General features: G+C 43.8%; 1 protein-coding gene across 2 annotated transcripts in view; it reads left to right on the forward strand.

Moving 5' to 3' along the window:
- Nucleotides 1-14,590, forward strand: part of jupb (junction plakoglobin b) — a 31,689-nt gene that overhangs the window by 7,602 nt on the left and 9,497 nt on the right. For both annotated transcript variants that reach the window (XR_009665831.1, XM_061027294.1), the window contains exons 2-11: nt 2,126-2,180; nt 2,926-3,150; nt 6,993-7,246; nt 7,485-7,723; nt 8,572-8,773; nt 8,853-8,997; nt 10,824-10,927; nt 11,194-11,313; nt 11,584-11,802; nt 11,893-12,045. Coding sequence is in view for 1 of the 2 variants with exons in the window: in XM_061027294.1 (XP_060883277.1) it covers nt 2,165-2,180; nt 2,926-3,150; nt 6,993-7,246; nt 7,485-7,723; nt 8,572-8,773; nt 8,853-8,997; nt 10,824-10,927; nt 11,194-11,313; nt 11,584-11,802; nt 11,893-12,045 (1,677 nt within the window). In the remaining variant the exon portion in view is untranslated. The remainder of the gene's footprint in view (nt 1-2,125; nt 2,181-2,925; nt 3,151-6,992; nt 7,247-7,484; nt 7,724-8,571; nt 8,774-8,852; nt 8,998-10,823; nt 10,928-11,193; nt 11,314-11,583; nt 11,803-11,892; nt 12,046-14,590) is intronic.

The raw sequence follows: 14,590 nt of genomic DNA on the forward strand, positions 1-14,590 counted from the left end.
TTTCTCTCTGATTTCTTTCTCTATCCACTCTCTCATCTCTATAATAAAGACACAAAAACGCCCAAAAATAAAATCTTTTAAAAAACAAACAATAAAAAACATTGATATAAAATAAAAAATGGCAGAGCACAGAGAATCTTGACCTTGTCTACTGTCAGCTGATACCAAACATGAATTGATCAGCTGAAAATGACGCTTTATTGTGAAATACAAAACATGGTGTGGACCTCCTGTTGACATTTCATCACGATGTAAATGGACTTTTTTGTGGGTCTTGGCATGGTTAATCGAGTTCAGACTCTATGTACTACGGGTGAGCGTATTGCATCACGTCCTGTTCTGTGTTGCTCAGTGCTGATCGTTAGAGCTAAAAGCTTCATTGTTAATTTTGCCTAGTTTCTTACAACTGTTGTTTCCAACACACTGTACGTTCAGACGAACAGAAGTAATCGAAAAGCACTCTTTCTCTCTAGCGACAAACCTGCTTAACAGTTTTGTTTATTTTAGCTACCTACTCTTAGCCTAGCTTAGCAGTTAGCTTCTTTTTCTGTCTCTCCCTCTCCTGCTCTCTCCTGCTCTACGTGTCAGATGTTAAGTTACTCCTCGTCCTCCTTTAGTGATAATGATACATGTAAGAAATGTAGTTTATTTTTAGCTTTGGAGGCGAGGATGTCTGAGTTAGAGAGACGGCTCCGCACCATTGAGTCAGAGTCATCGTATGCAGCAGTAGTTAGCCAGCCGCCTGTAGCCGGTGCGGGTCGACATAGCTTGGCTTCCGCCCCGGTAGCTCCCGAGCAGCCGGGAGGTGGTGGCTGGGTTACTGTCCGAGGGAAGCATAGTCGAAAATCGAAGCACACGGTTCCCCACCAACCACTTCACGTTTCAAACAAATTTTCCCCACTCAGCGACACACCCGCTGAGAATAAAACTATGATTATTGGAGACTCCATAGTCCGAAACGTGAAGCTAGTGAAGTCAGCGGGCATAGTTAGGTGTATACCCGGGGCCAGAGCGGGCGACATTGCATCTCATTTAAAGTTGCTGACAAAGACTAAAGGTAGATTTGATACAATCGTAATTCATGTCGGCACTAATGACTCCCGACTACGCCAGTCGGAAGTCACTAAGGTTAATGTGGAGTCGGTGTGTACTTTTGCTAAGACGATGTCGGACTCCGTAGTGTTCTCTGGACCCCTCCCAAATCAGACCAGTGATGACATGTATAGCCGCATGTCATCACTCAACCGCTGGCTGTCGAGGTGGTGTCCAGCAAACGATGTGGGCTTCATAGATAACTGGCAGTCTTTTTGGGGAAAACCTGGTCTGCTAGCTAGAGACGGCATCCATCCCACTTTGGACGGTGCAGCTCTTTTATCTAGAAACATAGCAGAGGTTATTAGTCCAAAACCTTGACAACAACACAGAGTTCAGACCAGGAGGCAGAGCTGCAGTCTTACACGCTTCTCTGTGCCTCCCTTAGATCTGTCTCCCAGTCACTATAGCTGTAATTCTGAATCGAACTGTAGTTATACTATAGGTACTGTGTCTGTCCCCTGGTCCAGACCCGTTTTTATAAGTCATCCAAACGTAGAAAAAGAAGGTGTAAATCATCAAAATCTCTTTAGAATCAAAACTACGAATACGATTTTGCAAAAAAATCAGAAAATTCACTGCAAACTTTTGAACATTAGGTCCTTAGCATCCAAATCTATTTTAGTGAATGATCTGATATCAGATCAGCATATTGATTTACTTTGTTTGACTGAAACCTGGCTGTGTCGAGATGAATATGTTAGTTTAAATGAATCCACTCCTCCCAGTCATTTTAATACTCATATACCTCGAGACACCGGACGAGGTGGTGGAGTAGCAGCTATTTTTAATTCTAGTCTTCTTGTTAACCCTCGACCAAAGCTGTATTTTTCTTCTTTTGAAAGCCTTGTTCTTAGTCTTTCACATCCAGTCTCAAGAACCTTTCAGCCAGTTCTAGTTGTTGTAGTTTATTGCCCTCCTGGCCCATATTCTGAATTTCTATCTGAATTTGCAAAATTTTTATCAAATGTAGTCCTTAGCAGTGATAGAATAATTGTTGTAGGTGACTTCAAGTAACTGTGTTTTCCTGCAGGTCTGAGGTCAGAGAAGGCGGCCCCATCAGTGGACAGAGATGATGTCCATGCAGAGTAAGACATTTATTCACTGTTTGTATTCACACACAGAAACTGGTTCTTTCTTTTTACAAACATCTAATTTCCTCAAAAAGTTGGGACATTGTGTACATTTTTAATAACAAATTGATGATTACAATCAAAACATTCAAATCTAGATGAAAATAGTCACAAAAAACACATCATGAGATTTCTGTATTGTTTTTTTATATATATACCAAATATGAATTTGAAGCCAGCAACATGCATCAGAAAAGTTGGGTGGTTTAATATCATCTTGATCCAAAAAAAGGCCTCCCCTGATAAAAAAGTTGTCTGTTTGGCAGCACATGTTGTTCCTAAACCTGTTTATATGGTTCAGCACTAATGGAACCTTCACAAATGTGCAGGTTACCCATGCCATGTGCACTAAAGCACCTCCATACCAACATGATGCTGACTGAACTGAGCGCTCATTAAAAACAGGTCACTTTAGCCCACAGGACGAAGCATCCATTATTTCCAAACAGGAAGTCAAATTTGGACTCATCAGACCTCAGGATGGTTTTCTACTTCACCTCAGTCTATCCTCAATGATCTTGTGCCCAGAGAAGCTGGCAGCGTCTCTGGATCGGGTTTACATACAGTTTCCTTGTTGCATGGTAGAGTTTCGGATAACAGTGAATGCAGGGATTCAAAGATTCTGTAGGTGAAAGCATTTCTAGCAGTATTTATTGTAATGTTACTGTAGTATTTGACCGAGTATTCGATGTTGTTGCAGTGAGTGAGGCAGACAGCGTGGTTAAGGTTGCTGAGTGGCAGCAGACGTACTACTCATCAGATTCAGGGATTCAGTCCGGAGCGACGACAGTCCGTGACGACGAGAGCAGTACTGACTACAGTGGGCGTAAGAAGTACACATCTACAAACAGTACCACAGGTGGACCTGCTGCTGCGACCGCGGGGGGTGGAGACTCAGCAGGGGGCGGAGCAGAGAGCCCCACAGGTGAGATTTCCTGTCTGTCTGTTTCTAACTCTGGTTTTAGTCTTCATCTATTATTCATCAGATTTTTGGATTCATTCATCTTTTTTCTTTTTCTTCCATTAACTAATGGACCACAAAACGCATTCAGAGACACCCCCCCCATATCAACAACATCAAAAACACAGTGCGACAGCACCGTGAAGCCACTGATTTCATATTTTAACATATTTGATCAACATATTTTAAATAGTTCAGTCATATCTGCGTGATCTGAATTCATCTTTTATTAATTTATTTGGAGGTTCAGGATTATGTCTTAACACCAGATATCAGACCAGCTCATACCAGTTCATACCAGATATCTTCTAGTTAACATACCAGATATCTTCTAGTTAACATACCAGATATCAGAACAGTTTATATACCAGTTCATACCAGTTTATATGAGACAGTATGACACACACACAAATCAATAACTTAATAGTTTTCCCAGAATATCCTCGTCTATCAGATAATTTTCTAATAACTTTTGACTTTTTCTAACCAGCATTAACTCTGCTTAATAAAAATGTGCTCTCTAGAAGTTTATCTGATAGTGCTGTGGCTAGATTTAAGGAAGCTATTTCAGCTGCTTTTGATTCAGTACCATGTTTAAACCCAGTTGGAAACTCTTATAATAGCTTTAGTCCCTCTCAGCTAGATCAGTTTGTTGATAGTGCAGTGGATTCGCTGAGAGTTACTCTTGATTCGATTGCTCCCCTAAAACAGAAGGTTATCAAACGGCAGAGACTAGCTCCATGGTTCAACTCAGAAACCTGTACTCTAAACAAACGTCGCAAAATTTTGAAAGAATATGGCGCTCTACCAAAACGGTAGAGTCTTGTTTATTTTGGCAGGATAGTCATAGAAAATATATGAAGGATCTACATCACGCTCGAGCTGCCTACTACTCCTCTCTAATCGAGGAAAACAAAAGCAATCCTAGATACCTTTTCAGCACTGTAGCCAGGCTGACAGAGAGTCATGGCTCCATTGAGCCTTGTATTCCTTTAGCCCTCAGCAGTAATGATTTCATGAGCTTTTTTAACAACAAAGTTCTAGACATCAGAGACAACATTGGTAACTTCCTGCCCTTACCTGGTGCAGATACGTCTGATATGGCAGAGACAGTTCCAGGACCTGATATTAATCTAGACAGTTTTTCTCCAATCGACCTTTCAGTGCTAAATTCAATTATTTCTGCGTCGAAACCGTCAACCTGTCTTTTATACCCAATCCCAACCAAGCTGTTTAAGGAAGTCTTTCCCTTAGTTAGCAACTCTATATTAGATATGATCAATATGTCTTTACTGGCAGGCTATGTACCACAGTCATTTAAAGTAGCGGTAATCAAACCTCTACTCAAAAAACCTACTCTAGATTCAGGAACTCTAGCTAACTATAGGCCTATATCCAACCTTCCTTTTATCTCAAAGATCCTGGAGAAAGTGGTAGCTAATAAGCTGTGTGACTTTCTCCATGACAACAGTTTATTTGAGGAGTTTCAGTCAGGATTTAGAGTCCACCATAGCACTGAGACTGCACTAGTTAATGTTACAAACGATCTACTTCTAGCTTCAGACAGGTGACTTCTCTCTGTGTTCGTCTTGTTGGATCTTAGTGCTGCTTTTGACACTATTGACCAGCAGATCCTATTATACAGACTAGAACATTTACTTGGAATTACAGGGACTGCTTTAAGTTGGTTTGAATCCTACTTATCAGACCGATCTCAGTTTGTACATGTTAATGATAAGTCCTCTATGCACACCAAAGTTAGCCATGGAGTGCCACAAGGTTGGACCAATTCTCTTTACATTATATATGCTTCCTCTGGGTAATATTATGAGGAAACACTCCATACAGTTTCATTGTTATGCAGATGATACTCAGCTTTATGTATCAATGAAGCCCGATGGCACCAGTCAGTTATGTAAGATAGAAACGTGCCTTAAGGACGTTACGACCTGGATGACCAGAATGTTTTTGCTACTTAACTCAGACAAGACTGAAGTTATTGTGCTAGGCCCTAAAAACCTCAGAGAGACTTTTTCTAATGATATGGCCTTAATGACATCAGCCTGGCATCTAGCACCACTGTTAGGAATCTAGGAGTTCTATTTGATCAAGATATGTCCTGGGTTAGGGGTTAGCTCTAACTCTCACATCAAACAATTGACCCTAACAGCCTATTTTCACCTTCGTAATATATCTAAAATCAGGCATATCCTGTCCCAAAATGATGCAGAAAAACTAGTTTACGTATTTACGTATTTACGCTAACCCTAACCCGATTATTGTAATTCTCTTTTGTCAGGGTGCTCTGGTAAATTTCTAAAGACTCTTCAATTAGTCCAAAAAGCTGCAGCTCGTGTACTGACTAGAACTAGGAAAAGGGACCACATTACTCCTGTGTTGGCTTCTCTGCACTGGCTCCCTATACAATCTAGAATAGAATTTAAAATCCTCCTTCTCACTTACAAAGCTCTAAATGGCCAGGCACCATCTTATCTTAAGGAGCTTCTAGTGCCGTACTACCCTTCGAGAACATTACAGTCCCAGAATGCGGGCCTGCTAGTGGTACCTACAGTCTCTAAATGTACTATGGGAGGTAGAGCCTTCAGTTATCAGGCCTGCTCGTGGTACCTACAGTCTCTAAATGTAGTATGGGAGGTAGAGCCTTCAGTTATCAGGCCTGCTCGTGGTACAGTCTCTAAATGTACTATGGGAGGTAGAGCCTTCAGTTATCAGGCCTGCTCGTGGTACAGTCTCTAAATGTACTATGGGAGATAGAGCCTTCAGTTATCAGGCCTGCTCGTGGTACAGTCTCTAAATGTACTATGGGAGGTAGAGCCTTCAGTTATCAGGCCTGCTCGTGGTACCTACAGTCTCTAAATGTACTATGGGAGATAGAGCCTTCAGTTATCAGGCCTGCTCGTGGTACAGTCTCTAAATGTGCTATGGGAGATAGAGCCTTCAGTTATCAGGCCTGCTCGTGGTACAGTCTCTAAATGTACTATGGGAGGTAGAGCCTTCAGTTATCAGGCCTGCTCGTGGTACCTACAGTCTCTAAATGTACTATGGGAGATAGAGCCTTCAGTTATCAGGCCTGCTCATGGTACCTACAGTCTCTAAATGTACTATGGGAAATAGGGTAAGATGCAGGAAGGGGGATGGGGAACAAGAGGGGTAGGGGGGGATTGTCCATCAACTATCCCGTGGAACCTAAAGGCCCTGACACACCAAGGAGACTGTCAGCTGTTGGTCCGTCAGTGAGCGGTCGTCGTCCTAGTTTTTGTGGTGTGTCCAGCTCCGTCACTACGCGTCGATCCAGTTGGCCTTTTTTTGGCCGTTGCAGAGACTGTACCACGAGCAGGCCTGATAACTGAAGGCTCTACCTCCCCCTATCCTATTTTCATGCCCGGCGCAGTTTCGGTAGATGGCTGTTTCGTCATGAGCCTGGATTTGCAAAAGATTTCTGCATGTTAAAAGGACGTTTTTTTCTTGCCACTGTTACTTTTTCTAAAAGTGCTCATGATGGATTAAGCCGGGTCTTTGTAATATAGCAAAGAGTCAGGTCTCGAGATAACACTTTTCATGAATTGGCACTATACAAATAAAGATTGATTGATTGACATACACATACAGAAAGACACACACACACACACACACACTGGCTGTGGCTCAGAGGTAGAGCGGGTCGTCCATAGTTGTAGGGTTGATGGATCGATTCCCTGCTCCTGCTGTTAAAGCACAGAAACATAATTTGATCATTTTCATCATCTTCACTTTGAATCTAATCTTTGTTGATTTTCCATTTACAGATTTAGACGCTCAGTTCTCGCTCACACGGGCTCAGCGTGTCCGAGCCGCCATGTTTCCAGAGACCCTGGTGGAGGGGGAGGCAGCCATGCCCATCCAATCAGATCCCACACAGCAGAGCAATGTGCAGCGATTGGCTGAACCCTCCCAGCTGTTAAAGACTGCAATCGTCCACCTGATAAACTACCAGGATGACGCCGAGCTCGCCACCAGGGCGGTGCCAGAGCTCACCAAGCTGCTGGGAGACGACGACCCGGTACAATCACGCCAAATCAATATAGATAACGAATCATTCAAATTAATAATTTAGACGAAGAGTTGATATTGAGACTCACCTGGTTCAGATATTTTAGAACCTTGTGTGTGTAAATTGCAGTTCTTCTTCTCATGAAGAGACACAAGTCGAAGACTTGTTTCTTTATCTGTCTTTAGAAGTTTTATAAGGTAACGACATGTTTTATGGATGTTTTTCTGGTCTTTCTTTTTCTCTGCAGCTCGTGGTGAACAAGGCCGCCATGATTGTCAATCAGCTGACTCGCAAAGAGGCCAGTCGCCGTGTGTTGGTCCAGTCTCCCTCTATGGTGGGCGCCGTGGTGCGGGCCATGACAACGGCGGTCGACATGGAGACGGCGCGGTGTGCAGCCAGTGTGCTTCACAGCCTGTCGCACCAGAGGGAGGGGCTTATGGCCATCTTCCAATCAGGAGGGATCCCTGCTCTGGTCCGCATGCTCAGGTATTTGCCTGCCATTCATCAATGTGACAACCAGTTTCCCATGGTCACATTTAGTCACCTGTTCAGATTTTTGGACTTATGGAAATATATAATTAAAATATCTGAGGGCAACAGCAATAAGTGCTCCCCAACCATCACACAGACACGCTAACTCACACACACACACACACACACACACACACACACACACACACACACACACCCTAAAACACACACCCTAACTCACAAACACACACACACACACGCTGAAACACAGACACGCTAACTCACACACACACACACACACCCTAACACACACACACACACACCCTAACACACACACTGAGTTAATCCTTCACACTGAGGATTAACACTTGAGGATAAATCAGACTCATAATTGATTCTGAAAAATGAATAAAAATATTAAAACAGCTTCACAGAAAGAAGTGTTTAGAGGGTGTGTGTGTGTGTGTGTGTGTGTGTGTGTGTTTAATGAAATATGTAATAAAATATGTTTATGAAGTTAAAATGTTTAAATTGTTTCTGTAAGTCTGTTTTTAATTTTTATGTTTGTGTTGATGTTTATGTTTATGTTTGTGTTGATGTTGATGTTGATGTTTATGTTGATGTTTGTGTTGATGTTTATGTTTGTGTTGATGTTTATGTTTGTGTTTATGTTTATGTTTGTGTTGATGTTTGTGTTGATGTTTATGTTTGTGTTTATGTTTGTGTTGATGTTTATGTTTGTGTTGATGTTTGTGTTTATGTTTATGTTTGTGTTGATGTTTATGTTTGTGTTGATGTATGTGTTGATATTTATGTTGATGTTTGTGTTTTTGATTGTGTTTATGTTTATGCCCCTTCTAAAGTTCTCCGGTGGAGTCGGTCTTATTTTATGCCATCACCACTCTACACAACCTGCTGCTTCACCAGGAAGGATCCAAGATGGCGGTGCGTCTGGCTGACGGCCTGCAGAGAATGGTTCCTCTCCTGAAGAAGAGTAACCCAAAGTTCCTCGCCATCACCACCGACTGTCTGCAGTTGCTGTCCTACGGGAACCAGGAGAGCAAGGTGAGGACGTCTGCACACATCCTGCTTCTGTTTACTCTCCAACACAGAACTTCACCTGCTACTTCCTGTTTTCTGGCAGCTCATCATCCTGGCCAATGCCGGTCCTGAGGGTCTGGTGTTCATCATGAGGAACTACAACTATGAGAAGCTGCTGTGGACGACGAGCCGAGTCCTAAAAGTGCTGTCAGTGTGTCCGAGCAACAAGCCAGCCATCGTGGAGGCTGGTGAGAGCACTTTGATAAATATGACATTAATAATGGATAATGATATTAAAAATACTACTCTAATCTCATAAATATAAATAAATATAAATGAATAACCTTAGTGATGAACGCTTAGTTTGTAAGTGCAACAAACCTTACAGGATCTCTCCTTTAATATGAAACTTCTCAATATAAAAATGATAAAGTGAAGATAATTGAATTATTTGAGCTTGACTGAAGAAGATTCAGAGATTATTCAGAACTGAAGAATTGAAAGCACAATCTTACTTTTACCACATCAGCATTGCATGTTTGAGGCCTTCCTGGTGTAGGTTTGTCTCAAAGAGGAACTTACTCCGATGAAGGTCCAGTCCGGCACCACCAGCTGTCCAGCAGATACAGCCAGGTGATGGAGACAAGTAGAGATGATTCTCAGTTGGCCACGAGCATCTACGTTGGCAGACTCGATAAAAAAGTCTCTAAGTTTAACTTCCTGTCGTTCAAAGTCAGGAGTTTAGGTTCTGCTCCAGATGCTGGTCTGTCAAACACTAAATAATCAACTAAACTCGTCTTTAAAGTAGTCTGATTGGCTCAAAAGTAATGTTGTTTGTAGGGCTGACCCCATATAGTTGAGTACTGGACGATTCGTTGGTCAGAGCCTCAGTTTACTGCGAGTCTAATGCTACATTCAGGTGCTGCTCGGGTGCTCCAAGTTTCCGAGTTGGGAAGTTGTTTTTCCGACTTCAGTGTTTTCACCTGATTTTAGCTCGGAAAGTTAGAATATTGTAATAACAGCAAAAAACAGTGTTGATGCTACGAAGTATATCTGTGGAATTCAAGTTACAAGATAAATTTGAGCAAAAAGTTGATATGCAATATGTGATTAACAAAACATGTTTGACCCCTCGTGATGAGTTGATCCAAGTTTCCAAGTTGTTGTCCCGACTTTAGCAGGTGTTCATGTGCATTTTACAACGTGGAAATCGTTTTTTCCTGTGTGTCCGACATCACATGAATGCACCATCACAGTCAAACACATGGATTGTTCCATTCCAGCTCTATGGGGGTGTTTAATGTCTAATCTTATGTTTAACCCCTTATTAATGCTTTTAATGCAGTTCTGAAAACAACTCGTACTTTAAATCACTCTCCTTAGTGTGTGCATGAAGAAATCACCCTGAAGTCTTGATAGAAGCTGCAGAGCCATGTTTAGAGAATTTCATTGGCTACAAGAAATGTCAGTCATCGGCACAGTCGCGTGTGATTGGCCGTCAGAACAGGGGGATGCACCTCATTGGCTGTTATAGGCTGTTATGATGTGTCATCAAAAGTTCATCAAAATAGCGGAGGTAAATTTGAATCAGTCCGTGGATCTGGATCCATGGATGTAATGTGTAAAGGATTGATTTAAATGATTAGGAGAGTTCAGTAAATCTTTAAATCGTTAAAAGACGTTTGTTTGTCGGTGGTCTGACAGATGTGTACGTTATGGCTGCTGTGGTGGTCTGACCAGCACACACTGGGTCATCAGTGTAATGAGTTAATGAGTGAGACAAATGATGGATCAGGTCCTATCGTAGAAATAAGTTGTTATTCCAAGTCTAGAAGACAAATAGATTAACAATGTGCTTAAACTCAAAGGAGAATGTGGATCAATGAGCGCAAAAAACAAAACAAAAAAACATTCGGCTATCAGTCAACTATAAGAGAAATCTGAGCAATCAGGTTCAACTTTGTAAATCCTTATTTGAGGAAAGGCCTAGTTGTTTGTAATGCTAATGATGTAACTGTTTTCAAACCAGTACAGGTGTGATACTAAGGATGTAACTGCTTTCATACCTATGCAGGTGGGATGCAGGCTCTTGGCCAACACCTCACAGGCTCCAGTCAGCGTTTGATTCAAAACTGTCTCTGGACTCTACGCAACCTTTCAGACGCTGCAACAAAACAGGTACAAACTTCACAGGTATGAAACCACTCAGGTATGAAACCACTCAGGTATGAAACCACTCAGGTATAAACCGAACAGGTATAAACCACTCAGGTATAAACCACTCAGCCACTCTCCTTATTTGGAAAAAAATAGATTTTGAAAATGAATATACTCCCCAAATTGCTTTATTTGTTCTCGAACATTCTATTACCCCCTCCTTCAAATCTGTTCTAAACGGTCTCTAGCTTGTCTCTAGCTTGTCTCTAACTGGTCTTTCTCTGTAGGAGGGTCTAGATGGTCTGCTGCAGATCCTGGTCACCCAGTTGGGCTCTGATGATGTCAACATGTTGACGTGTGCGACCGGCATATTGTCCAACCTCACGTGTAACAACTCACGCAACAAGGTGACGGGAGGAGCGATTCCCTGAATGATATGAATTTGATGTTTGAATATAAAGTGTGTTGCTTTCACACAGTGTGTGTTGTTCTCATACAGTGTGTGTAGTTTTCATACAGTGTGTGTTGTTTTCATATAGTGTGTCTTCATTCACTAAAAGTTAAAGTCTTGACTGTCTGTTTTCTGTCAGATCTCTACAGTATATTAATATATGAATGTTTGTATATGTATAATATAAATAAATGTCAGGTCTCAGTAGGTATGTTCTCCTCATCAGACTCTGGTGACTCAGTTCGGCGGTGTGGAGGCTTTGATTCATGCCGTGCTACGTGCCGGAGAGAAAGAGGACGTTGCTGAACCGGCAGTCTGTGCCCTACGTCACCTGACCTCCCGCCATCAGGATGCTGAGCTGGCCCAGAATGCAGTGCGGCTTCACTACGGTATCCCAGCTGTTGTCAAACTGCTGTCACAACCACACTACTGGCCTGTAGTGAAGGTGAGGGAGGTTCCTTCAAAACAACAAACTGTGAATATAATGAGTTTGTATAAAATGATCACACATCTGTTTGACCTTTGACCCCCTCAGGCTACAGTTGGTCTGATCAGGAACCTTGCACTTTGTCCAGCCAATCAGGCACCACTGAGGGAGGCGGGAGCTATCCCGCGATTGGTCAACCTGCTGCTTAAAGCTCATCAGGACACACAGAGACACGCCTCCTCCGCTCAGCAAACATACCAGGTGTGATTCACATACACACACACACACACACACACACACACACACACACACACACACACACAAATACAGACACAGACACACACACACACACACACACACACACACACACACACACACACACACACACACACACACAGACACACAAACACACACAGACACACACAAACACACACACACACACACACACAGACACACACAGACACACAGACACACAAACACACACAGACGCAGACACAAACACACACAGACACACAAACAAACACACACACAAACACAGACAGACAGACACACACAAACACACACCGCTTCCGGCGCTGTGTGAGGTGGCCGCCGGTTGCAGCAGCTCCCATTGTCCGTGTCGTTATATCGTATTTTTTGATTAGTTATTATTTGTTTTTAAAGTGTGTTTTTTGAGTATTAGTTTACTCTATTGAGTGGAAATGGCAACTTTCGCTCTTGGAACTTTTTGCGCTGTTTTTCTGTTACTTTGGACATTCTTTGTAACGGAGAGCAGCGCACAGCTGAGTGAGGGCATTGTTTACACACGCAATCAGCTGATGGCGCTCTCCAAGGTGCTACTGCCTGGAGCAAGGCCTGTAATTCCGGAGGAGCTGAGGAGGCGACGCTGGGGTTGCAGAGCTGGAGCTAATAGAAGAGCTAAGAAGAGAAAACACAAGCCTTCTGTACCAGCGGTGATTATGGGGAACGTGAGATCTTTGGGCAATAAGACGGACGCTTCGACGCGCTTGTCCGGAACCAGTGGGAATACCGGCAGTGCAGTATTATGTGCTTCACGGAGACATGGCTGCACTCGGACATCCCGGACCACAGCGTGGCGGTACCCGGCTTCTGGACTTTTCGGGCTGACAGTGACGTTATTAAGAGCGGTAAGAAGAAAGGTGGAGGGATTGCACTGTATGTGAGTGAGAGATGGTGTAATCCTGGCCATGTTAGTGTGAAGGAACGTCTCTGCAGCCCGGACATTGTTGGGCTGTTGGAATGCGCCCATATTACTTGCCCAGGGAACTCCCCCCCCTCCCCAACCCCCCATGGTGAACTCTTTGGACTCTGGCCACGCACCACAGAAGTGCACTTCCCCCTCTGAGGTGAATTGCTCCATCCTCCCCCCCCCCCGACTCTAACAACTGGCCAGGTGAAGAGACAGCTGGAGAAACTACACATTAGCAAGGCTCCAGGCCCGGACGGCATCAGCCCAAGGGTTCTGAAGACCTGCGCCAGCCAGCTGTCTGAGATTCTGCAACACCTCTTCAACCTGAGTCTGAGCCAGGAGAGGATACCGGTGCTGTGGAAAACGTCCTGCTTGGTCCCGGTCCCAAAGAAGATGACACCATCTGATCTCAAGGACTATCGACCAGTGGCTCTCACATCTCATGTGATGAAAGTGTTGGAGAGGCTCGTCTTGACCCACCTCAGGCCGCAGGTGAAACCATCCCTTGACCCTCTACAATTTGCCTACCAGCCACACCTGGGAGTGGACGATGTCATCATCTACCTGTTGCAGCGTGCTCACTCACATCTGGAGCGAAACGGCTGCACTGTGAGAATCACCTTTTTTGATTTCTCCAGTGCATTCAACACCATCCAGCCTCAACTGCTGGAAGAGAAGCTGCAGTTGATGGGTGTGGACTCGTCCATCATCTCCTGGATTACTGACTACCTGACAGACAGACCACAGTTTGTCCGACTTGGCAGTGTTCAGTCTGGAATGGTGGAGAGAAGTACAGGAGCTCCACAGGGGACTGTGCTGTCTCCTTTCCTTTTCACCTTGTACACCTCTGACTTTCAGTACGACTCCAGGTCATGCCACAGTTTTCTGATGGCCCTGCGGTGGTGGGGTGTATAAGGGATGGGCAAGAGGGGGAGTACAGAGAGCTGGTGGATAACTTTGTGGAGTGGACAGGATTAAATCACCTGATTCTGAACGTGGATAAGACCAGGGAGATGGTGAGCGACTTCAGAAGGAAGAGGACAGAGCCACCACCACTGTGCATCCTGGGAGAGGACGTGTCTGTGGTGGAGGAGTACAAGTACCAGGGTGTCAACATAGACAACAAACTGAACTGGAAGGCCAACACTCAGGCTGTGTACAAGAAGGGGATGAGCCGACTCTACTTTCTGAGGAAGCTGAGATCCTTCAACGTGTGCAGCAAGATGTTGGAGATCTCCTATCAGTCTGTTGTGGCCAGTGCACTGTTCTCTGCTGTGGTCTGCTGGGGGAGCAGCATTGGAGCTGGTGACACTAAGAGACTGGACAAACTCATTAAGAAGGCCTGCTCTGTGATAGGCTGCAAGCTGGACTCTTTTGTAGTGGTGACAGAGAGGAGGACTCTTAACAAACTGTTATCCATTATGGATAATCCTGATCACCCTCTGCACACCCTGCTGGACAAACAGCGGAGCAGCTTCTCCAACAGACTGATACAACTCCGCTGTCACAAGGACAGATACAAGAAATCTTTCTTACCGAAGGCCATAACTCTGTACAACAGCTCACCTCATGCGTGCAGAGAACCGTCATCATGAT

This window comes from Labrus mixtus, chromosome 20 (genome assembly GCF_963584025.1).
Source record: "Labrus mixtus chromosome 20, fLabMix1.1, whole genome shotgun sequence".
NCBI classification, from domain to species: Eukaryota; Metazoa; Chordata; class Actinopteri; order Labriformes; family Labridae; genus Labrus; species Labrus mixtus.